General features: G+C 41.1%; 1 protein-coding gene across 4 annotated transcripts; it reads left to right on the plus strand.

Moving 5' to 3' along the window:
* Positions 1-141: 141 nt before the first annotated feature.
* On the plus strand, positions 142-22,990 carry FBXO38 (F-box protein 38). 4 transcript variants are annotated; one of them, XM_050312240.1, is made up of 22 exons: positions 142-220; positions 2,631-2,772; positions 3,897-4,014; positions 5,166-5,253; positions 5,634-5,799; positions 6,136-6,273; positions 6,587-6,724; positions 7,148-7,241; positions 7,750-7,880; positions 8,197-8,367; positions 8,623-8,765; positions 9,618-9,840; positions 10,487-10,606; positions 11,489-11,668; positions 13,275-13,988; positions 17,059-17,159; positions 17,407-17,509; positions 18,522-18,688; positions 19,165-19,310; positions 20,166-20,269; positions 20,513-20,626; positions 21,859-22,990. In XM_050312240.1, exons 2-22 carry the CDS (start codon positions 2,748-2,750, stop codon positions 22,035-22,037), a joined length of 3,363 nt encoding a protein of 1,120 aa, XP_050168197.1. In that variant the 5' UTR covers positions 142-220; positions 2,631-2,747; the 3' UTR covers positions 22,038-22,990. The 4 variants fall into 4 exon arrangements, with proteins under 4 accessions (XP_050168197.1, XP_050168194.1, XP_050168198.1 ...); XM_050312237.1 differs by having other exon boundaries at positions 148-220; positions 3,881-4,014; positions 5,090-5,253; XM_050312241.1 differs by lacking the exon at positions 142-220 and having other exon boundaries at positions 2,632-2,772; positions 3,881-4,014.
* Positions 22,991-23,631: the final 641 nt, after the last annotated feature.

A 23,631-nucleotide genomic window follows, 5' to 3' on the forward strand; every position in this document is an offset into this window, starting at 1 on the left:
ATGGCGGCGCCGGGCGGGACGGGCTGAGGCGGCACCGCCCCCAAGATGGCGGCGGGGCGGGCACGGCCCGTGCTGCCACGCTCAAGATGGCGGCGGGGCGAGCGTCCCGGCCCCCGGAAGGGGCGGTGGGAGCGGCGGCGAAGCGGAGGCGGAAAGGGCCGCGCAGGAAGCGGCGGCCGGGGCTCACCCGCGGCCACAACACCGGGGCTGCGCGGGGCAGGTGAGGGGCTGCGGGGCGGTGAGGGAGGGGGGGACGAGCCTGGCTGAGCCCCCGGGGCGCGGCGGGCGGTGACCCGGCGGTTACCGCCCCCCTCGCGGCCGCCATCGCCCCTCGTCCCCGCGGCCTCGGGCCGTGCCCGCTGTGACAGGCCCTGAGGGACGGGGACGGAGCCGGGAGGGAGCCCCCAGCGCGGGGGGAGTGGCAGCGCCTGGGCTGCGGGGAAACCTGCTTTTGTATCGCTTATCTCAGCAAGAACGAGCCTGTCCTCTCTTTTCCCCTCCCTGTAAGGAGCCCCTCCTTATCTCATGCTTGCCAGGCCGTCTCTGGCTGCTCTGTCCACATTTGCCTTTTCTGTGCGGTGTGCCCGTGTTTTTTTAAGCTTTTTAAGTTCAGTTTGGTAGTTATTGATCAAGAACACGGCACGTCGAGCTGTTGTTTCCTGCAGCATTCATTCTCGTGAATTAACTGAGGTGGGGGCAGCAAAATTCCGTTTGCCAGCTTTATTGCACATATAAGGGTTTTTTGTTGTGCAGTTTTTTAATTTTAATTTTATTTTTAAGTGAGGTCAGCTTGCTAATGTAGAATGAGATGTTAAAGCTGTGCTCGTTAGCTCAAAGTGGTACCAGGAGGAGCATTTATTGTACACAAACTGCATCCTCATAGGAATGAGGTCGTTCTTTTCCCCCTTTACTTAATGGCAGGGCCCAAACCTAGTGTAGGTTGTACTCGTTGCATTTGTGTCTTACAGGATTCTTCCTGCTCTGTTGGATATTATCCTTATTTCTCTGTCTTACGTCACAGTCCTTTTACTGTTCTTTAGTGCTGTATTGCATCCCAGCACGTGGCTGCAGCAGTCTGCAGTTTTTTAGGTTGTATCCTGCCCCCTGTTCAAATTGAGTCATCCCACGTGACTGAGAATCCACATAATGCTTGTTTTCTTTGGAATCCGGTCTCATAAGAAGTCAGGTTTGGGCTTCATGAAGCTGATCAACGTTACAGCAGAGAATTACAAACAAACTGACCCCTTCCAGCGAGCACCAAAAAGAAGGGCAACATAAGAACAGGCAACAAACTCACTGTCTTTACTTCTGGCTGGAGAATTCCCAGCAATCCAAAGGAGCAGAGATATATTTCATGGTATTCACGTGCAGAAGGTGGTAATTTATTTATTTTAATATCACCATTAAAATAAATTCATGACAGCATGGAGCTGTTAACTTAAAATGCGTACAAAAAATTTGTAAAACCGTGTTTTTTCAATAATTAGATTGCAATGTTTCAAATTTTGTGCCATCCTATAAATCCTTTGTATTGGAGAAGGCAAAATTTTTTCTTTTCCGTTTCCATGAGGTCCTTTGTTTTTCTCCTCAGTTGTCATTTCCCCATAATGTGGTGCAAACACTGAGGTATGTTTGCATCACAGTGGAGACTGTACCAGAGGCCTTACTGATAAGTTTTACAAAATCTGCCTTTTTTTTTTTAACAAGTTGTTTTTCCTCATCCACTGAATTTAACAGGCATTCAACCTGTTAAACAGGTTTACTGAGTTAGTGATGCTTTGCCCTCCTCACCAGAGAGCACTTTTGTTCTCGTCTTACGTTGCTTTCTTACATTAGAATAAAATAAATACTTGCTAGATACAGCTGTGAAAATGTCTCTCAATATCTGTATAGGATATTATTCTCATGGTAGCATTGAGTTCATATTTATTTTAAGTACCTATCTTTTATTTCTCTTAATTATCTTTTTGTTTTTAAGTGGAACATTACTGTTGTTTCAGCCCATGTGTGCTGCAGGTACAGTGTAGACATGGACACATTAGTTCAGTGAAGGGAAGGAGGACAGGATTTCCTGCAGGTTACTGCTGATGCAATGACTTTCAGTTTTTCTACAGCTTTGATCTTTAAGTAAGCAGCCTGAATATTTTATTTCGTGTTCTAACCTTGAAGAGGAGCTACTTTGAGGACTTGTAATAGAGCAGTTTTTAAGAAGAGGCATTTTAGGAGCCCATTTTTTTTCAAAAAGAAAATAAATGATTTTTCTGCTAGCCAGAGTCTTTGGACTTTCTTTTCACTGGAGTGTTCTAGTTGGTGTTGACTTGATGACATCTGCACTCTCTGCACAGCTTTCCTGTGATTTGTCTTGACCACAGGGTGGTGTCTCTGAAGACCTTTCATTCATGCAAAGGAATCTCTCGTTGAACCTGGGGTGATTTTCCTCTTTGTCCGTTTCCTTTCACTTAGGGAACTGTCTGGTTTGTCTAACCACTGTCAGGTTGTGTTTGAGACCTGTGCTACACAAACTACAGCTTGGTTTTTGCGGCTTAACTTGTGTGTGCTCCTCCACTCTGTCCCTTTTCTCTTTCAGTTGCACTGAATTTCATAACATTGTGAACATTTCCTTCCATCAGAAATCGGTGCAAATATGGGTCCCCGGCGGAAAAATGTGAAACCAAGCTCAGTAAACAGGGAAGGTTCTGAATCTACCAAAGCTGATGAGCCAAAAGATTACATGAACCAACTCTCTCATGAAGTGCTTTGCCACATCTTTAGGTGAGCAGCTCTTTAGAAGTCCATTCATTGTTTACTGTTATGTAGTTTTCCATTATTTCTCCAGTCTTACCTGCATTTGATGCTGGTGACGTGTAGTATTCAGAAAGTGTGGCTGTACCACAAGTGAACTACTGCATAAAAAGGGATGATAAATGTTTTTTTCACTTCCTGAGTTCATTTGGATACTTAGAAAATTAATTCATGTGAGTGTCATGAATGTAGAACAAAGAAGAAATAAAGCATTGATATCATTCTGTTCAGCAGTGTATAGACATTGATTTTAGAGCAGAGATACATCTCAGGTAGTGCATAATGGAGATGCTTGTTTTGAAATTGTTGTATCTGCTTCATAGTGTGCAGAAGGGAAGTGGGATGAGTATTTAATCTTCCCTACAGTAAAGTCCTTCTCCAAGATGTTCGCTTATCCCTATTATGTCCAAAACATAATACCTTCTCAAAAAGTTCTTTGAAAACAACAACCTTCCAAAATACTTGCAAATTGAGTGTGTAGAATGAACTAGAAAATGAAAGTAGGTTTAATTAAACCATGTAGCAACTACTGTGGCAAATGGCTTGGTCAGCAGTATCTGGTTTGATTTAAATTAGATATCAGGAAGAAATTCTTCCTTGTGAGGGTGGTGAGGCCCTGGCACAGGTTTCCCAGAGAAGCTGTGGATGCCTCATCCCTGGAGGTGTTCAAGGCCAGGTTGGGTGGGTCTTGGAGCAAGGTGGTCTAGTGGAAGGTGTCCCTGCCCATGGCATGGGGTGGAACTGGGTGGGCTTTAAGGTCCCTTCCAACCCAAACCATTCCATAATTCTATGATTTATTAGGGAATAAGGCCTCTCTCTGTTTTAATATTGTATTTGTACCTTGAATATTCTAAATTCATTGTCAAAAATTGATGAGTCATTCTGCTTAGCAAAATTTCCCATTTTAGTTGAGCGCAGTCTGAAAATTCTCTTTGAATGAATGTTATTACATGTTAGAAATACAGGAGTTGGTGCAGTCAGGCTTGGGATATGCTTTAGTTAAAAAAAAAAGAAAAAAGAAAAATCAAAAAGGATCCAGCTTCGATAAATCAGAGGGGTGTTTTTTCCTCCCCCAAAGGTACCTTCCCTTGCAGGATATCATGTGCATGGAATGCCTGTCCCGGAAGCTGAAGGAGGCGGTGACGCTGTACCTGCGCGTGGTGAAGGTTGTGGATCTGTGTGCAGGCCGCTGGTGGGAGTACATGCCCACAGGTGAGAGACACCCTGAGCACCACTGGCTGCTCAGCTGGCACTTAGAGTGATGTTCATATGTGCAAAGTTAATTTGCAAAAGCAGTAAAAGTACTTGGATGTTTCGTTCCTTTTGGCTTATTTGGGTGGCTTCCTTGAGTACGTGGTTTGGAAAGTTTCTGTCTCTGTGTGTATAATACAAATATTGGGTATTGCTGTAGCAGAAATGGGGATTCTCTGTAGCCATCTGTAAATACAATCTGTGTTTGTCTGATTGTTGTAAGGGAGTTTATCCAAGGGTTATTCCAAGAAGAGGCTGTTTGCATGCAGGCAGGAAAAAATACAATGGAATGAGAGAGCAACTCATCTGCCAACACTTAACAATGTAAGAATAAGTTTTGATGTCACACCTCAAGTCATCTTCAGATCAATAGATAAATTTTTCAGTCTAGGTGAACCCTGTAAGTATTAGGATTTCTGTTGGATTTAAATCACGCTGCTGGGATTTGTTGGGGGAGAGACTACAACGAGTGAATTTGAAAGTCAGAGGAGTTACAAACTGAGATTTATTAGGGCTGATACCAGGCAGGTAGTTGGACCTAGCCTGAAGTGACTTACTTTTTTAAAATCCTTTTTATGTGTTCCCTTACATTAGATTAAAATATAAATCTTTGCTGTAAGAAACCATCTTGTTTCTTTGAGAAATGTGAGCTGTGGTAAATAGTGATAAACAGATATAACTGATCCAGCTGGGGCTTTTTTGAGCCATGTAGATGATAAATGGAATTCCATGAAAAATAGAGACACAAAACCTGACAGTCTGCAGAGGTCATTCGTCTGAGAAAGGAGAGAGTGTAGTTTACTCTGTATTCCACTGGAGGAAAACTGTAGCAAGCCTGCAAAATTCTAGGCAGGAGAGTGTGTAGGCCATGATTTCTAAAATGTGGAAGTAAAAGACAAGCTGTTGCTTCACTGAGTACAGCTTTCAACACCATAGAATTTACACTGCCACATAAAGAGAACAGTGTATTTGGCTTTCCCTTTACAACTGAGTGTCTGCTGTCACACAAATACCAAATCTGTTGTTGTCATCTTAGGTTTCACTGATTCCAGTTTCCTAACGCTGCTGAGGAAGATGCCAGACATTGAACAACTTTATGGTCTTCATCCCAGGTATCTTGAAAGACGCAGAGTCCGTGGCCATGAAGCTTTCAGCATTCCTGGAGTTTTAGAGGCTTTGCAGGCCTGTCCAAATTTGCTGGTGAGTGGTTGGACTTGAGAGACAACCTCCTTCAGCAGCAGAGGTGGTGCATGTTAACAGAGCAGAAGAAATGTGATGGAGCCTTATTGCTTACAGGGCTTTGTTTTCAAACCTGGCTATAGAGAGGAGCAGTTAATTGTGACCCTATTTGCTAATTAGTACTATTTTTAGTTGCACCAGTGGGAGTCACAGGTGCTCTTAAGTCCAGAAATGAATTAAAACTGGTCCCTCTGCTTTTAAAAGGACAAGTCTTGCTAGAAATTAAAAGTGAAATAACGCCTTGCATTATGTATAGTCTGTTACTGAAACGTTTACGTAGTTAAGAGGATGTTGTTGCTTGAACTGGTGTTAGAGCATTTGCTTTGCTTCCTTTTATCCAGGGTGTTGAGACCTCTCATTTAGAGCTGGTGGAAGCTATTTGGACATACATGCCACAAGTTCACATTTTAGGGAAGTTTCGTAATCGTAATGGTGCTTTTCCAATTCCTCCTGAGAACAAGCTGAAAATACCTATAGGAGCTAAAATTCAGACTTTGCACTTAGTAGGTGAGTGTGGTAATGATGAAGTAGTTGGCTTCAACACAGGTGAACTTGAAGACTTTGAAACTCTGCAAGATTGTAATTCTTTTTAAGAAAGGGACTTTGGGATGTGGTATCTTTGAGATATTAGTTGCCATATATGTGATAGCAGGTTCAAAAGGCAAGTTCTAAAAAACTGTGTTGACAAATCGAGGTGAAGGACTTGTATTTGAAGTGTTTACAGCTTTTCTCACATGCCACATAGCAAAGAAAAACTTCCTTTTTAAAACCAGAAATTTGTCAGACAGTTTATGGTTTCAAGCTTGTTTAAAATATTTGTTTGTTTTGTTTATGTATTACTAGGGGTGAATGTCCCTGAGATTCCTTGTATTCCAATGCTGAGGCACCTTTATTTGAAGTGGGTGAGACTCACCAAACCACAGCCTTTTAAAGATTTCCTTTGTATCAGCTTACGTGCTTTTGTCATGAGGAACTGTGCTGGTAAGAGGGATTCATATGTGAAGGGGATGTTAGAGCTTGTAGGAAATGTGATTCTGTTAAAGCTGCTCAGGCACCAAGTGTAAATGGAAGTCTTGGAATTCAAGATTCTGAAAGCAGTTGTTGTTTTATTTGCGGTGTTGGACAGAAATGTATCCCTGTCCTGTATGTTATTTGTTGTGTTGTGGTTCTGACTTCCTGGTGTAGATGGATATATATGGATATTTTTTAATTCTTTCGTGTGACAGTCATTGACATCATCAGTTCAGCGATGTCAAGGGAGCAAACTGCTTTGTCTTTGGCTTTTTCTGTGTAGGACCCACAAATTCTCTGAAGTACGTTCCCCTGGTGACAGGCCTGGCTTCTGCTCGAAATTTGGAGCACTTAGAACTGGTTCGTGTTCCATTTCTTGGAGGACTTATCCAGCACGTGGTAGAAGATAGCTGGAGATCAGGTATGAAAGTTCTTGTCCCTCATACTTAAACAAAAATAAGTAAATAAATAGAAGTATTAGCAAATACTGGAGGCGTGTGAAGCTTAGTTTTTTTGTCTGTGGCATATCTTTTCTTGATCCTTATTTCCATGTTTGGAATGGTTAGCACTGTGGTTATGGTGCTAAATATGGATTTGATTTGGTATTGTTTTGATACTTAGACTGTAGTTAACTTGACTGATGAGCTGCCTTCAGTTGCAATTGTTGGTGAGCAGAACTAGCAGGATTGGAGGAGAGCTGGCTGAAAATACTGGTTTTATTGATTTACTAAAAAAAAAATGTGTTCTGTTCATTCACTTGTGAAGACAACACTGATGGAAATGTATAAGGCTTAAGGTTGTGATTGGTGACTGAAGTGAAAGAAGGTTGTTTTTTATTTGCCAGGTGGTTTTAGGAATTTGCACACTATAGTTCTGGGAGCTTGCAAGAATGCACTTGAAGTGGATCTTGGCTACCTCATCATAACTGCTGCACGAAGGTATGGCCTTCAGATCTCCCTTTACCCCCTTCTCCTTTTTCAAAGTAGGTGACTTAGTAATGAAGCCCAAGAAGCAGAACAGCTGTCAAAAGTTTAAGGAATGCACATTTAAAGTTTATATAACAGGAGTGTTCTGTGGTTCCAACAACTGGAGTGTGTCTGGTTCTGAATCCCTTTGTGTCATAAGACTTGTACCTGAAAAGTGTGGTGCTGTTGGTCTCACACTGTAGTCTTATATATTAATAAATAATATATCATAATAAATAATATATTATAAATAATAAATATAATATATAATATATATTTTATATATATACAAAAATAGATGTGACTGTCAAATACTGCCATAAAGATACAGCAGATAGCCTCTGAATCCTCCCATGATTGAAAGAATTCTTTCATTTTGAGAGGTCATCTCCTTGAGTGTTTTTGGTGGCAATTGCCTTTTAGCATGAATTTTAATAACAAAAATTCTTAATTACAATTAACAATTCTTAATTACATTCAGGTTGCACGAAGTGCGGATCCAGCCTTCCTTGACCAAAGATGGTGTTTTTTCTGCTTTGAAGATGGCTGAACTGGAATTTCCACAGTTTGAAACTCTTCATCTAGGATACGTTGATGAGTTTTTACTACAGTGTATGACATTTTTTTTAATATACATAAATTATTTGACAAACATAAGGATTATGTGAATTGATGTGTTTCAGTCATGTGCTAAGAGAGATTAAAAAGAGTATTAACGTTGCCTGTATTGAGGCTACTGATTTCATACAGCTGTATATGTTCTTCCTCACTTCCTTAGTGAAACTTAGTGAAATTGGGAAAGTCTCAGCTTTATTGACCGGAAGGAATAATCTGATCAGTTTTATGAAATGGGACTAAAATAGGGAGTTAGAAAATCATGCTATAAAAGGCAAATTTACTGCTGTGTCTGCTACTATCTTTTTCTTAGGTAAAATGACGAGTACAGACTTGGTGAGGTACGGCTTGGCTGATGTGGTTGAAAATCCAGGAATTATTACAGATATTGGTATGAAAGCTGTAAATGAAGTTTTTTCTTTCATCAAGTATCTGGTCATTTACAACTGCCCACATCTACATAACCCAAATAATTGGATCACAGGTATTGCACACCTTTGAAATTTTAGAGCTATTATATGAATTACTGTGCTAAGTAAACCAGAATTTCTCTGCTCATAGTACTGCTTGTTCTGTTTCTTAGTAAGTACAGTAGATGATGCTTGATTTGGAACCATAATGATGCTGGTAGCAGTCAGAATGGAGATACAGAGGATGCTCCTCTCAAATCTGAAAGGGGTATAATGACAAAGAAGTGAGATGGGAATCCTTCAGGAAATGCTTCCCTTCTCTCCTGCAGATCATTCGAGGTGGACCCGCCTGGTTGACCTCACCCTGGTGCGCTGCCACGCCATAAAGCTGGATTCTTTTAGTCAGTTCATCGAGTTATTGCCAAGCTTAGAATTCATTTCTCTGGACCAGATGTTTAGAGAACCTCCCAAGGTGAGTTTCAGAGAATGGTTTTGCTTTTTATTGTTGCCAGCTCATTGGAAATACAGTGTGTTCCAGCTGCTATGCATTCTTTTAAAAATTGTAATTAATTAAAGAGATTGATGATAAAATTACTCTGGTTTGCTGTTGCTATTATCGTGATATGCTGGGGAGAATGATGCTGCTTCTGCAAATGGGAGCAGTGGTAAGGTTTGATCTTGTACGAATACGTGACCAGAAAATAAGAGTCACATTGATTCTGTTGAGGTCCTTTTTGGATACTTCATTTTTCTGCTGCTTTTTATACGATTTCTTTCATACTTGGGGATCTGTTTACAATGCTAAGAGGTTTTTATGATTTTGTAGTGGGTGAAATAAGGGTACTGTTCCACTCTTGGAGTGGTTTCAAAGCTTAGGAATTTTATTTCTTCGTGTTGTCCCCTCCCACACTGTAACACAAATCCTTGTTAAGCTGCTGTAATGCAATGGAAACTGCCTACGTAAAAAACTGCTTTCTTCAGTCACTAGTTCTATCTTGAGGCTGTCCTGGGGAAGGCTATATATCTAATCTACTGTTTGTATTATTGTAATGTGATCTTATAGCAAATGGAACACAATAAAGTAAAATTATGTGCTTTGTGGAATTCCCTTTCGTTAGGAGTTTAACAGAGTGTAAGTTTTATGTATTACCTGCCTGAAGATGGACCTCTGCAATGAATAAGGAAATATGAGGGACAGTCTCCCTGTTAGTGTTGTGCTATCTCAGACATTACCAACAGGATGCTTTCTCTCTTGGCATTAGGGAATGTTGTTGAGATAACTTATCCATTTTTTCAAATCTTAACAGCTACTTTTTGTTCTCAGGGTTGTGCTCGTGTGGGTCTAAGTGCAGGCACAGGAATTGGGGTCTCCTCTGCCCTAGTCAGCAATCAGAACTCTAACAATGACAACGACAACAACAATAACCACCAGAATAACAATAACCCAAACATCCACCACAACAATCACCAACACCCAAATGACCAGAACGAGGAGAATGAGCTGCGGCAAGATGGTCAAGCTGAGGAGCAGCAGATTGCAGCTGAGGGTAATCTTTGTGAAGCTGTGTAGGAAGTGGTTTTATTTGCACTGGCATGCATAGGATGAGAAGGAAGATATATATGGAAACCTTGTTGCTGTTTCAGTTCCTGGTAGCCTTAATCCTTCTGGGGGACTGTCTGCGTGTCTGTGATACCTGTGTGATAAAAGCTGTCATTGTGTGGTGTCTGATGGCTGTTACAGGCACATTGCAGGGCAGTGATGTGTGTCAGTACAGGTGTTAGCAAGCAACAGTCTGTGTGACTCTCCTGGAGAAGTGCCAAGCATTTTCTAGGCTCCTCTGGTCAGAGCTGGGAGACATCAGTGTCAAATGGTATATTTTTTATATTTCCCAGCAAAGGCAAAAGTCATTGGAGGGAATGAATATGCAAATCCTGGTTATGCTGCTCACTGTGGTAGAACAAGACTTTTGAGGAGGAGTGGAAAATTTGGGTGAACTAAACCACAAAAGTGAGGTTGGGGCTTTGGCTAAAGAGATGTAGAACAAATATGTGAGAGACTTTATGCAACCCAGAGACTCCCTGAAGGAATCAAGGCAGCTGTTACATATTTCTTGATAATTCTGACTCTCTGTGGGTGCTTGTGGGCTCTGTTCATTCTGTTTCCTATTCTTGACCTCATCTTCATCTTTTCAGCACTGAATGAGATGGAGGAGGTGGCTCAGGAAGAGGAGTTTGCTGCTGGGCAGGGCCAGAATGAGCTCCCGGCTCACAGCCAAGCTGTTGTTCCTATGGAGGTGGATGAAGAGCAAGCAGGTAACTGTGGCTTCGGAAAGAAATGACCTTTTGGCATCTCCTTCTCAAGGAGTTAAATATTTTAATATAAGTCTGGCTTTGGATGTTTTTCTTTAGCTGGGTTGTCTGTTATGTTTGGAATAATGATGCTAACACAGCTCACTTCTGTGAAGAAATTTATTCTGGTTTAAAGTCTGTTCTACAGTCCAGAGTTTTCTTTGTATATGGAGTGAAATGCCTTGATCTCGAAGCCTTATTTTTGTGCTCAGTATAATAAGAGTCAGAAGGCCTGAATGAACTTGTCTTGTGCCTCTGGTGTTGATGGCCTTCTTTCACTGCAGCATGTGGATTCTTTCTTGCCTTTTTTTTTTCAAGCCAGAACAACTTGTTCCAGTGTTAATTTTGTGTTAGTGACACGAGGCAGTCTTGATCTCTTTTATAGCCACTATTTGATGGACAACATAATTTTCTACTGAATATGCCAACAACACGAAGTAACATCCTTGTATGCTGGATCTACTCAGTTTTTCAAGACTTAGAAGGATAAATGCCAATGTTCTGGCCAACATTTCTGTCCTTGTGGTGGAGGTTTCAGGGACTGTTTATAATATGTAGTTTACTCAAACAATTGTGGAAGAACTTTTAAGCTGCTCTGAATCAGAGAAACATTATAGAAAACTTGTGTTTTGTGGCCCATTGTGACACTTCCCCTTCCAAACTAGAATGCTTTAGTGCTGAAATGCTCTTCTTCTATTTAGATTTTAATGGAGGAGCCACAGAATGGGTGGCTAATTTAATTAAATTATTTTCTTACCACTTTTTCAAGCATTTTTAAAAGTTCTTCGGCACTTTAATCCACATTTGGCTTATTTTTACATGAAGTGTTGGTATTCTACTTTTCAGGACCAAGTGGCATTCAGCCTGTTGTAAAAGCAACACCCATTACTATCCACGATTCAGACAGTGAGGATGAGGAGGAAAACATGGGGACTTCAAGAGCCTGCATCTCCAACAGCATTGCACAGAGTTACTCAGATGGAGAAGAGAAAAGCAGAGATCCAGTGGAAACTAGAGAACCTTCAGGTGTGGAATACATGGGTTCCTGGGCACTGTTAAACAATATTTATTTTTAAGCTTCGGTCTTTTCGTAAGTTTTTGTTCAGTTTTACGTCTAGCTTTGTTAAAAATCTAGAAGGACACATTTCTGTGAGCTTCAGTCACAGATGCCATATGGAAACAAAGAAATGGTGGTGCTGCACTGATCAGAAACCTGCAGCTCCCCTTCTGGATTTCCAAGTGGCCAGAATTTAGCATGTCTGTGAAGCCAAATTTGCAGCTGTGTTGTCAGATGAAGTAAATACAGTGTTAAGCCTTAAGGAATATTAAGCTAAGTAGTTAACAGAAAAATGTGGCATTGTGAAGACAGAGAAATATACTGGTCTAGTACTGATTTAATTTGCAAAGCCTAGGACTTAGCAAAGCAGTAATGGCTCTTCCTGCTGTAACTGGCATACTCTCTACACATCAGTCCCTCTCCCTTTAGTACATTTATTTCAACAAGACTGGCAGTTCCAGCTTGGGAATGTGTGGAGTGTTGTGCCTTTAGTGTGAATGTCAGTTCTGGTTTGAGGATGAAATAACCTGTGTTTGGACAGAATCTGCATAAACTTTTGTACTGTCAATAATGAGGATTTGGGGCTTGGGTTAGTGTAATTAGCAGAAAGGATTAAGACAGTAGACATTCAGGAGGAATTTCTTCACTGAGACAGTTGTCAGGCTTTGGAAGGGGCTGCCCAGGGCAGTGGTGGAGTCACCATCTCTGGAGATGTTCAGGGAATGACTGGATGTGGCACTCAGTGCTCTGGTCTGGGTGACAGGGTGATGATTGGTCACAGGTTGGACTCAGTGGTCTTGGAGGTTTTTTCCAACCTAAATGATTGTGTGATTAAGTTCCTGTTATGATTTGTGCACTGTTTGGTGTGGCTTTTTATTCATCTGTGGACTGAGACTGCTGTTACCTACTGACACCACACCCCATACCCAGGAGGGGGAGCTGAGGATTGCTACTGAAAGCAGAACTTCAGTACTGTCTCTGTTACTATTTGATTCCTCAGTTGTATTCCTCCTATTTAGGAAAACAGAAGCCTATTTAGATAAGATACTAGAAAAAATTCTTCCCTGTGAGGGTGGTGAGGCCCTGGCACAGGTTGCCCAGGGAAGCTGTGGCTGCCCCATCCTGGGAAGTGGTCAAGACCAGGTTGGATGGGGCCTGGAGCAGCGTGGTCTAGTGGAAGGTGTCCCTGTCCATGGCAGAGGGAAATAGATGATCTTTAAGGTCCCTTAGAGCCATTCTGTGATCCTATTCTTAGTGTGTGTTTCATATTTTTGTGCTTTGACCTATTTAAACAGTGAGCTGCTCTGTGACAATATGAGCCTCTGGCAGATTTGTCTCTCATTTACTGACAAACACCCTAACACATCACTACAAAAATAGCTGCAGGATACACTGAGAGTCAGCAACTGTTAGAAATATTAATAATTTCCATAACATAGCATGGTCCTGATGAGATTTGTCATTGGCCTCTAGGCTGCCTTCTGTTTTAAGAAGTCTTTAAGAGAGTAGCACTCAGCATTTATTTAAGCTGTGTTTTAGCTTGTCTCATTGTTCTCCCTTCCTTGACTCTCCCAGTGAGTGGTAAAGGCAAGACACCCCTGCGGAAAAGATGCAGTGCCAGCCAAGGGGGCCAGACAAAGCAGTTCCACACGGAGGAAAGCAGCTGTGAAAAAGGCTGTCAAGTAACCAGTGAGCAGATTAAAGCAGACATGAAAGCAGCAAGTGACATGCCTGAAAGGAACAAAAGCAAAGATCCTTATGCAAGCTGCAGTAATGCTACAGGATCAACGGGAACATCCAGCTCCTGCAGTGCTGCTTCTCCTAGCCCTGACTGTGCACAGACAGCTCATGGCCACTGTGCTGGCACCAGCCCAGCAGCTGGAGAGGAATCCAGGCAGTGTGTCTGCTCGCCTTGTAAACGGGAAGGTTCCAGTGAGAGAGAGACTGAGGAGAGCTCTGTTTGTTCCAGGTGTTCCTCCTACAAGCCTCAGGACACGCAGCAGAGGACTAGTGGGAGTTGCGATGGGGAATGTCCATCCACGAGTGGAGCCTGCAGGAACGGACCAAGCAGCGCTGGGGCAGATTTTGCACTTAGGACACGGCCAAACTGTGGGGCTGCGGGAGACACAGGGGAGGAGAGGACTAGTGGGAGTGCCTGCGGGGCTGCCAGCGAGGAGCAGAGCACACAGCCCAGGAGCTGTGAGCTGCAGGACAAGGAGGAGTATCCTCGCCGACCACTCACCAGAGCCAGGAGCAAGCTGTCCCACGTCCCTCTGGTGTCGGAGCCAGGTATGATTACACACAGGTAGCAGTGTCTGAGTCAGCTGCAGTGCTGCCGAGAGACAGCGCTGAGCAGCTGCAGCACCCGCAGGTAGTACTGGTGGTAAACATGAAGTTTGTTAGTTAATGATTTAAAACCAAGTGGCTTGTCAAAGGGTCTGAATATTGATGGGGCAGAAATTACTTGAGTTCACTGCCATAACTAGGTAAAGTAAGAGACTTCTCTGAAAATACCAGTGACTTTTTTTCCTCCGTGCAAGTCTTTCTGTATGTGTTACCTGTACATTCTAAACAGTATTTGATTTACTCATTTGAAAAGCAGTTGCAACTTCTTTTGATAGCTCTGTCTTCCTATGAAGGCTGTTACTCACTGGAACATAAAATTGTCTCCCCATTAAAATCCTCCCTTCAAAAGGAGGAAGACAGCAGGTACACTTACATCTTGGCAAGAAGGCAAAGGTTAATAACAGCTCCTTTATCAAGCAATAATTACAACTGAGCCGAGCTTGTGGACCTGCGTACTGGGTTCTGCTTCCAGGTGTATAAGGCATGTTGATCAAACTTGTTCAAAATGGTCCTTTTGTTAAATAGGTTCGTGTTTCACATTATTGGTTTGTACATTTTACATAAAATAAAATAAAAATCCTGAAGGGCTGAACGAAAGGAGAAAAGAATAGATGTGAGAAAGGAACTTGCTGTTTCTTTCAAAAATACTTGGGTTTCCAAAACAGTCATCTTAGTCTGGCACCACCTCATATATCCAGGATTCTTTGTTGAGAATATCTGGCAAGTAAAATGAAACTGAAAAATCTGTGTGTGTTGGAGGTAGAAAAGACTGATAGCAAATGGCTGTGTTAACATGGAATGATTCAAACACAGTATGTCCTGGTGTTTCTCCAGTTTATCTTAATGTTCCCAAGTGTTAATGAAACCTGAATCACCTGGGATGTTGTTCTGCAGCTAGACACATCTCAGATTGAAGAGATGATCTTCCTGTTAAAATCAAAATGTCAGTTTTTTTACTTTGCCCTGTTATGAGTAATATCCTCAGCCATTACCAATGCATGAAGCAAAGTCAGTCAGATTTAAGTATTAAATTAGGGTATCTTTCTGAGTATATCTATGTTTTCAGGTTTCAGTTGTTAGTCAGGCAAAAGATCTGTTCTGCTTGTGGGAAAAAATGGTTGAGCATTTCCTATATTTAGCATATACAAGAAGTGCTTTCCTAGCTCCATACAATTATGTGTATGTCTTTATGCACTTTTCCTCTTTGAAGCATCAGATACCTGAGGCAGAGTATGAGACTTGATATGTCATTTTTATCTTTTACATCTGTATTTTACACATAGGACAGGGAGGCTGCTTCTGCCTGGTGATACAGGGCTTTTCATTACTAGGACAGAACATACAGCTCCTTGGAGTATAACCTGAAAATGCTTTGTTGCACAGCTGGAAATGTTTTCCATAAATGGTCTAAAAATGTGCCTTGAATATGACAGCTTTCTATTATTCTAACATAAAGGACATTCTGGTTTCATATTAGAAGGATTTTTTTCTTTCTCTTAAGTTATTTACTCATTCTAAACAGTGCTTTACAGTGTTTTAAACCAAATATTAAAGACTGTGAAATTTTAAAAGCATTATCACCACAGACTAACTGGCTAGAGGATGACTCGTGTAATTTTGATTTTTACTTCAATCAAAATGTAAGCCACACTTGTAATGTTTGTTTTTGTTTTTTTTTTTAAACTTGTTTTGGTTTGTTTTGTAGTGAAGTTTTTCACATTTTAAACTGCATGTTGCGTTACACCTTCTGTAAAGGTTTCTTGGCCCAAGGCTGCATCTCAAACAATTCCTCACAAAATCAGAAAGTTTTTCCTAGAATCAGGCTAGGAGGTATTTTGCTGTCTGAACATACTCCAGGAGCTGTCAGAAAGTTCCCTGGGGATGATGATTCACAGGTGCCACAAGCTGAGTACTTAATATTCCATCTCTCAACCTGATTCCCCTAAAGCAGTAGCCAGAATTCTGGAGCTCACAGCCCACTGGATGCCGCATAATAGCTTAGATATATATATAGGTGGAATTTTATGATAAGTAGGAAAAGAGGTATTTTTTAATGTGAATGGTAGTTCAGCATGAAGTATGTGAAGATTGTGAGGTACATTCCAGGTTGCCCAGAGAAGCTGTGGCTGCCCTGTCCTGGGAAGTGTTCAAGGCCAGCTTGGAAAGGGCTGGGAGCAACCTGGGGTAGTGGAAGGTGTCCCTGCCCATGGCAGGGGTTGGAATTCAGGCTTTAAGTTTCCTTCCAACCCAGACCATTCCATGTTTCTCTGAGTAGTTTGTATATAGACTTTAATATTTTGCACATCCATCTTGACTGGGAATCTTTGTGGACATGATGTATGTTTTCACAAAAAAGTCAAAGGAAGCTTATTGTTAGTAAAATAATATCTAATTTTGATCTGTTAATCACAGAAAATTAATTACAGGGCATTTTTTTCCTCTTACTGTTGGAAATAATGGTAGTGGTCATTTCTTTTGAAGACTCATCCTTTAAATCAAGCAGGAATTTGATGTCATTGGTGTATGAAATGGAGTAAGAAGCAACTTGGGAATGTTAAGTATTTTATACCTGGGTATCCTTTGCAATATTATGAAAAACTTAGTGACAGTTATGAAGAGCAGACTTTCAAGTAGTTTGAGATTATTTCTACTATTTAAACATTAAAGCTATTTTGGTTCTTGTATTTGTCAAGGATGTTCTGTTTCCTGCAGTAAGCTAACAATTAATCTTCTGTTCTCTTCTTGGCTCCACATCTTTCAGAGATGTTGAACTTGTAGGTTCAGCATTCCTGTGTTTTCATCTATAAACAACCCACTCCCCTGCCCCGAGTTATTTAGTGTAAATGGTTCTGAGCACAAGTGGGTTTTGTGCAAGAAGGTATAATGTTTTCAAGCCACACAGGTGTTTTGATCTGTAAGAAATGTCCTGATTGGCCATTTTCAGCCAGGGAATGCCTCCCTTGTTATCCTGAAATGTAACAGAGGAAAGATTTTTCCATGTTTTTGTTTCCAGAAGTAGCCAAGCCAAAGCCGCGGCAAACCACGAAGCGGAAAAGGACAGCTGACAAGTCCACAAGTACAAGTGACCCGGTTATTGAAGATGATCATGTTCAAGTAAGGGCTTTCTCTTCACTTCCTACAGGTTTATCAGCTATGGCTGATAAATCACCAGTAGCTTACTCTGTAACTTCAGATACCCATTGTGAAGGGAAGCTGTGTTATATTGATTAGTATCCAGTTAATATCTTTCCATATCTGGCAGTATCTTTTAAAATTCAGTTCAAGCTCTTACTTGGTTTTACCCTGTCATACATTTTTTTCTTTTTTTTTTTTTTTTTTTTTTTTTTTTAATTTTCACCAGGTACTGACTTTGAAATCCAAAAACCTTGTAGGAATCACATTGACCAATTGTGGAATTACAGATTTGGTACTGAAAGACTGCCCCAAAATGATGTTCATACATGGTATGTAGTTCATGTCGTGCTTGTCTCCTCCCTCTGGCATTGTTAGAAATTCCTGAAACAATTAAAGTCAGTCCATTGCTTATTTTGTATTCATCAGCTGCATTGCTGCTTGTCAGGCTGATGCTTAGAACACCAAATATTGCTGCTTCTCAGTTTGATTGCCTTTCCTTGTAACAGGTTTAATAAAGATTAATATCTGCAAATCAACAAATGGAATTATCTGACAATTAGGAAGATGAGTAGTTTATTGAAGAGTGATAATGCAATAATTGGAAGTTGATGAAATGAGTTTCAGAGTAGCTTGTTTTTTTCTCTCATTTCTTCATGCTTCCTTAGATTATTTAGCTGACATGATGATACTTTCCTCCTTGACATGATTAAAATCTGTTTTCAATTATAACACTTAGGTTGCATTACATTCTCATACCAGGGCGTGGGACTGGTCCTGTATTTCTGCAACATCTACACTTAAGACCTTTTCTTCTGACATGAGATACATCCATTTAGCAGAGAATAAAGAAATGATTTGTTTATTCCAGAAGATGTCTCAGAACATACATTGATTTTGAACTTAATTTTGGTTAAATAGGCAGTGTTGCTAGAAGGAAATAGCTTTATTTTCCATTGTGTGGCTTCACAATACTCTATATTTGATCTGATTCTGAAGTCGGTGGTTTTCAATTGTGGCAGTCCGCAGAGCATTTCAGGAGGCTTTGTGAAAGGAAACAAAGGGAGAAAAAGGTTATTGTTAGAAGAAATTTGACATGGCCTTTTAAAAGGATCCTTCTTACAAGTTCAAGAGTTAAAAGTTTGATCATAATATGGAATAAATGAACAGTTGGTGTATTTCTCTGATAGACTTAAATTGCCAGCTTAACTTCAGTTATTCTCTGGTACTTACATTACTTGTTTGCCTTCTTTAGAAACTGTCAGCCTTGAAAATCTCTGACAGGAGGCTCCTAAGGTCTTTTCAGGATTGTTTCTTTCAGTAATTTTGTTTGCTCTTTTATAGCTACAAGGTGCCGTGTATTGAAACACTTGAAAGTAGAAAATGCACCAGTTGTCAATCGGTTTGACTATGCCCAGTGCAAGAAGTTAAACATGGATCAGGTTCTGGATCAGATTCTCAGGATGCCACCAGAAAGAAACAGGATCATTTATCTTCGACCAATGCAGCAGGTACACAACCCACCTGTGAACACACCTGAAGTTCTGCCTGTGGTTTTCAGTTGATGCAAGAAATGTAAATGTTACAGTAACACAACTCTGAGAAACTTGCTTATTAAAACTTTAGCCCATTGAGGCTAAACCAGACCACCAACCCCCTCCCCCTAAGCCAGAGACAAATTCCGAGATGTGAGTGTAGTTTTAGACCATTATGTAATTCTATGAAGTTTGCTTACATATTGGAATTGTGAAACACATCAGGAAATAGACATTTCCTGTCCAATTCCACTACTTGAGAGGATTCATTGACAAAGCTGCATTAGGAAAGCTTTAATCATGTATTTAATTATGTATGTTGTTTAAAATTTCATTCTACTGGACACATTCCCCCAGAATTTGGGGTGTTTGGATGTCTGTCTGCTCTTGGCTCTAACATCACATCTCTTTGTTTCTCTTGGTCACAAGTCTTTGTTTCCTGCTTTTCCCAGGTTGACACATTGACTCTGGAGCAGAAGATCTTTAGTGGCCCTTATCCCTACCACATCTGCATCATTCATGAGTTCAGTAACCCCCCCAATGTCCGCAACAAGGTGCGAGTTCGGAGCTGGATGGACACGATAGCAAATATCAACCAGTGAGTACCTGCCCTTCAGGGACTGTGCAGAAAAGGTGTTCACTGCTCAGTGAGCAGCTGCAGCTTCACTCAGACCTGCTGGATTCTGTCAGCTAAATCAAAGAAAAAAGCTTTGGTGACTAGGGAAGTTTGAATTCTAGATGGTGCAATGTAGAGTTTCAGTGTCAAGATGCATCTCATACAATATAGGTACCTATATTGTATGAGATATTACATACAGTATATATATACCTATATTGTATGAGACTATAAACCTCTCCATATGGAAAATACTAGAAATCTTCCTGCAATAACCATGTAATTCATCATATAACTCATGCAGCAATAATGCAATTGTACATGGAAGGAGTCAGAAAGGCTGAGAAATATCTTCAAATCTGAAAACAAGTTATCTTTAAAAAAGAGTGATTTGCTCCAAGTAGTTTGTGTGGAAGGTGATGTTTAATCAGTATGAGCTCCTTAGAATTCCCATTAGCAGAGAATTGTATAGAGTGGTTCTCATCTTTTTAACCAGTGTTTTTGTTGTGCTGGCTTTTTACTAAAATTACCAAGAGAGCAAATTTACTTGTGAAGTTTGATTTAGTTGCAGCTGCATTAGGCTGTTCCTTGATGAGACAGAAAGGTGTACTCAAGGATACCTTCACTGGTTTCTCACCCAAACTGTACCTGCTGGCTGTGGTTGCTCTCCAAAGGGAAGGGATTGATTCTGAGTTGGTGTGAGGTCTTGGTGCTTCTATGGATTCAGTGCTCATTAAAGGAAACGTTGTGCAATAGGATTTCCTATTTTGTTTTCTTTCCCCCCCCTTCCCTATTTCCTATCACTCCTGGCTATAATCTCTTCCTCCTTCTCTCTAGAGAGCTTATTAAATACGAGTTCTTCCCTGAAGCTACACGAACTGAAGAAGACCTGAAGAAATACACTAAGTACCCTTGGGGACGAGATATTTACACTCTAGAAGGTGAGTGTTCATAGAGAGCTGAAAGCTGATGGCAAATCTCTTGTTGAGATAAGTAACTCTGCATCATTACAATAATTCTAGAGAGGAAAGTGGAGGAACTTTGGCACAGTGGGGGAATGAAGCGAGGAGATGCTTTTCCTGCATTAGAGTGACCGGTCTGTGTGATAATCAGGTTTACTTGATGAAGAGATGCTGCAGGAGTGACACTGTGCTCTTTGGATCCTCATCCTGTCTGTCTCCTAGGCATTGTGGATGGTGCTCCTTACTCCATGATCACTGACTTCCCGTGGCTGAGGTCCCTGAGAACAGCAGAGCCCAACAGCTATGCCAGATATGACTTCGAGGATGATGAAAGAAGTGCGTAATCTGGTTTGTTGTGTTCAAAGAACTTGTTGCTTGTCCCAAGCTGACCTGTATTTTTCAGTTTTCTAGTTCTTGGGCTATTTTTGATAGACTGTGTTGGGAGCTGGATGGGTCCAGCAAAGGAGAGGGCCACAGTACTACAGCAGTGTAATAACCAACTGGGGTCCCTAATATTGACAAAAGCAGAGCCAGTCTGGTGCTCAGCCCGAAATTGTGAGGGGTTTGTCACATCTGGGTGCATAAGTTAATTCTGTGGTGTGTAGTCCCAGCAATTTATGCCCTGTAGGGTTTACTGGCATTGCTGCTGAAGGCTCAGCTGAACTGCTGCCCCTGGCTTTGCTTTGTGAAGGCTGTCAAGGTAGGCTGAAGAGAGTCCAGCAGAGAGAAGTGTGAAAACTCACACTTGGGATAAAAGAGGAAAGAACTGGACTTGAAAACTCTGGAACAGACAGTGTGGGTTAGTGTTTGTTATAGATATGCCACTTTCTATTTAGGAGCTTGTCTTTTCAAATATTTTAGTAGGCAGTTCCTAGGGCTCCACTGAAGACCTTGCTTGGTAGCAGAGTAAAGTATGTTCGTCCACTATTTAATTAGGAACATCTTGGAATCTCCTTTGTGAGAGGTATTTTTAATTGACATTGTTTTGGATATTCTTATCTAGCTCCATTTCAAGGGCACGAATCTCAAGAGGGGAGGAAGAGATTTTCTCTGCTATACCTTTATCTGGTTTTATTTTTTAAAATTTTATTTTAGACTGATTCATAGACTTAATGCTTGTACTTCAGTACGTAGGCTGAGTTCCCAAAAATAATTATATGTATTTGATTTAAAAGAGTAATTAAATTTAACATGATGTTAAAGCCCTAAAAATAAAGACAAGACTTCTACTTTATCCTTAATTGCTTTTGTTTATAAAACATTAAAGTGATCACTGGAATGGATAATGTGGAAGTATGTCAGAGAGGCCTCAGGGAAGGGTTTGTGTTGCTCTGGGATTCCCTTTACTCACAGGTTGACATATGTTAAATAAGTATGGGAGCTATTGAAAGGTTTTAATACAGGGAAGGCAGAATGCCTCTTCTGCTTGAACAACATCCCTGAAATGTAGCTCCTCGACGGGAGATTTTTCCGTTTGCTTTGCTTTCCAAGACTTAACGCAGAGCAGATTGGCTGGTGAACTTCTCTGCAGGAAACATTCGAGCTTTTGTTCTTGTGTGCCTTCCCAGCTACCATCTATGCCCCCCGGAGGAAGGGCCAGTTGTCTGCAGACATCTGCATGGAGACCATCGGGGAGGAGATCTCGGAGCTGCGGCAGATGAAGAAAGGTGTGTTCCAGCGCGTCGTGGCCATCTTCATCCACTACTGCGACGTCAACGGGGAGCCCGTGGAGGATGACTACATCTGAGGGGTGCTCCCTCAGCCTGGCACCCCCCCTCAGTTCTCATTGGCACTGCTGGCCAAGAAAGCAGGTGGATCCTTTCCGAATGCAAAGCATTTCCTTGAAACACATACTTTGCAGTTGCTCTCACTCATTTTGGAAAAAAAAAGATTATGTAGTTAAATGTATAATGAAAAGTAAAAATTGTATACTAAGGTTTGTACATAGAGGAAACAAAAGAAAAAAAAAACTTCCTAATACTGAGACTTTATTTCATATGTTTATACAATTTAATTTAAATTCCATTTTAATGAAGGCCAATAATTAGGAACAGGGAAGAATATTTGAACTTTTCAGCCCATACAATTCATAGCAGTATTTTTTTCCTTATAAACAGAATTCCATTTGCTGTGTTAAAAAGAGTCATCAGAGTCTCTTTTAATCTGTGCCTTTTTCTTGAGCATTTAAGAGTCCAGTCTGAGTAAACCTGTTGAGCACAATCTTTGTGTCTTGTGTGCATTTTTCAAAGGGACAGAATATTCTACAGCTGTTGCAAAGAAGGCCAGAAGCAGGAAAAAATGTAGCAAAGTTGGTGATCTGTGGTAGTTTCTAGAATTATCAAATACATTTTGGGGGAAAGGAAAACCCCCATGTTTAGCACCTTGGAAACAGAAGATATGTTCTAAAGCATTTTGTACTGTTCAATTTCATTTTAATAGTGTATTTGACTCTGTACTATGAAAAGTAAGTTGCTAATTGTTGGTTCCACTCTCTTTAACATAAATCTGCACATACTAGCTGGCTGTAAGCTGAATTTTTGCTTCAGGCAGGCAGAAAAAGGGATGTGTAATTGCTTGGTTACAGCTGTATCAGCACAGGATCCATCTGACACAACCAGTGAGCTCTCGGGCTGGGTTGTGCTCACTCATGAATGCAGATTTTCCATATGGTCAGTAAAAACTGCTGCTATTTGCCCCTCATTATGTGTGTTTGTTGTGTATTGAAAATGCCTCTGGTTCCCACAATCCCATGGGTGTTTTCTGTGTATGTCCAGAATGTGCTGTGAGTCCAGGTATAAAAATGCACAAATTGGTGTTGAACTAGCTGGGCTGTGCCGTTAGCAGTGCGTTCAGGGGGTGGGACACCTCTGAAAGGCCAGTCTGCTTCCCTGTGGAAGTGTCTCCTTGAATTCCCAGCTGTGGCTACACAAAGGCAGCTCAGCTCTGCCAGGCCCTCAACTCTGGCTGGATCTCTCATCCATGTTTTTTTAACATTGTGGAGTTACCAGCTTAAAAAAAATGACACTTTTGTGGTAAAAGCCCAAGAGCAGGTTGGTTTATACCATTATATAATTTTGCACATCATAATGATTGTGATTCTCTGAACTTTGGTGTAAATGTGACTAATGGGGATTTCTGTGACGTTTAGCTCTGTGGAACTGAAGTGGCAAAACTGCTCAACACAGCAAAACCAGTGTTGGTTTTCTCTGCATCTCTCCCTCTGTGGAAGTTCTTGAGGTAATGTGGAACTTGAAATATATGGGATAAGAGGAGGAGAATTGTGGGAGCAGCAAGAGATTTGGTATAGCATTTTCTCACACCTGCTCCCTACTCTAACTGGA

This window comes from Myiozetetes cayanensis, unplaced genomic scaffold (assembly GCF_022539395.1).
Source record: "Myiozetetes cayanensis isolate MyiCay16 unplaced genomic scaffold, myiCay2020 scf17, whole genome shotgun sequence".
NCBI classification, from domain to species: Eukaryota; Metazoa; Chordata; class Aves; order Passeriformes; family Tyrannidae; genus Myiozetetes; species Myiozetetes cayanensis.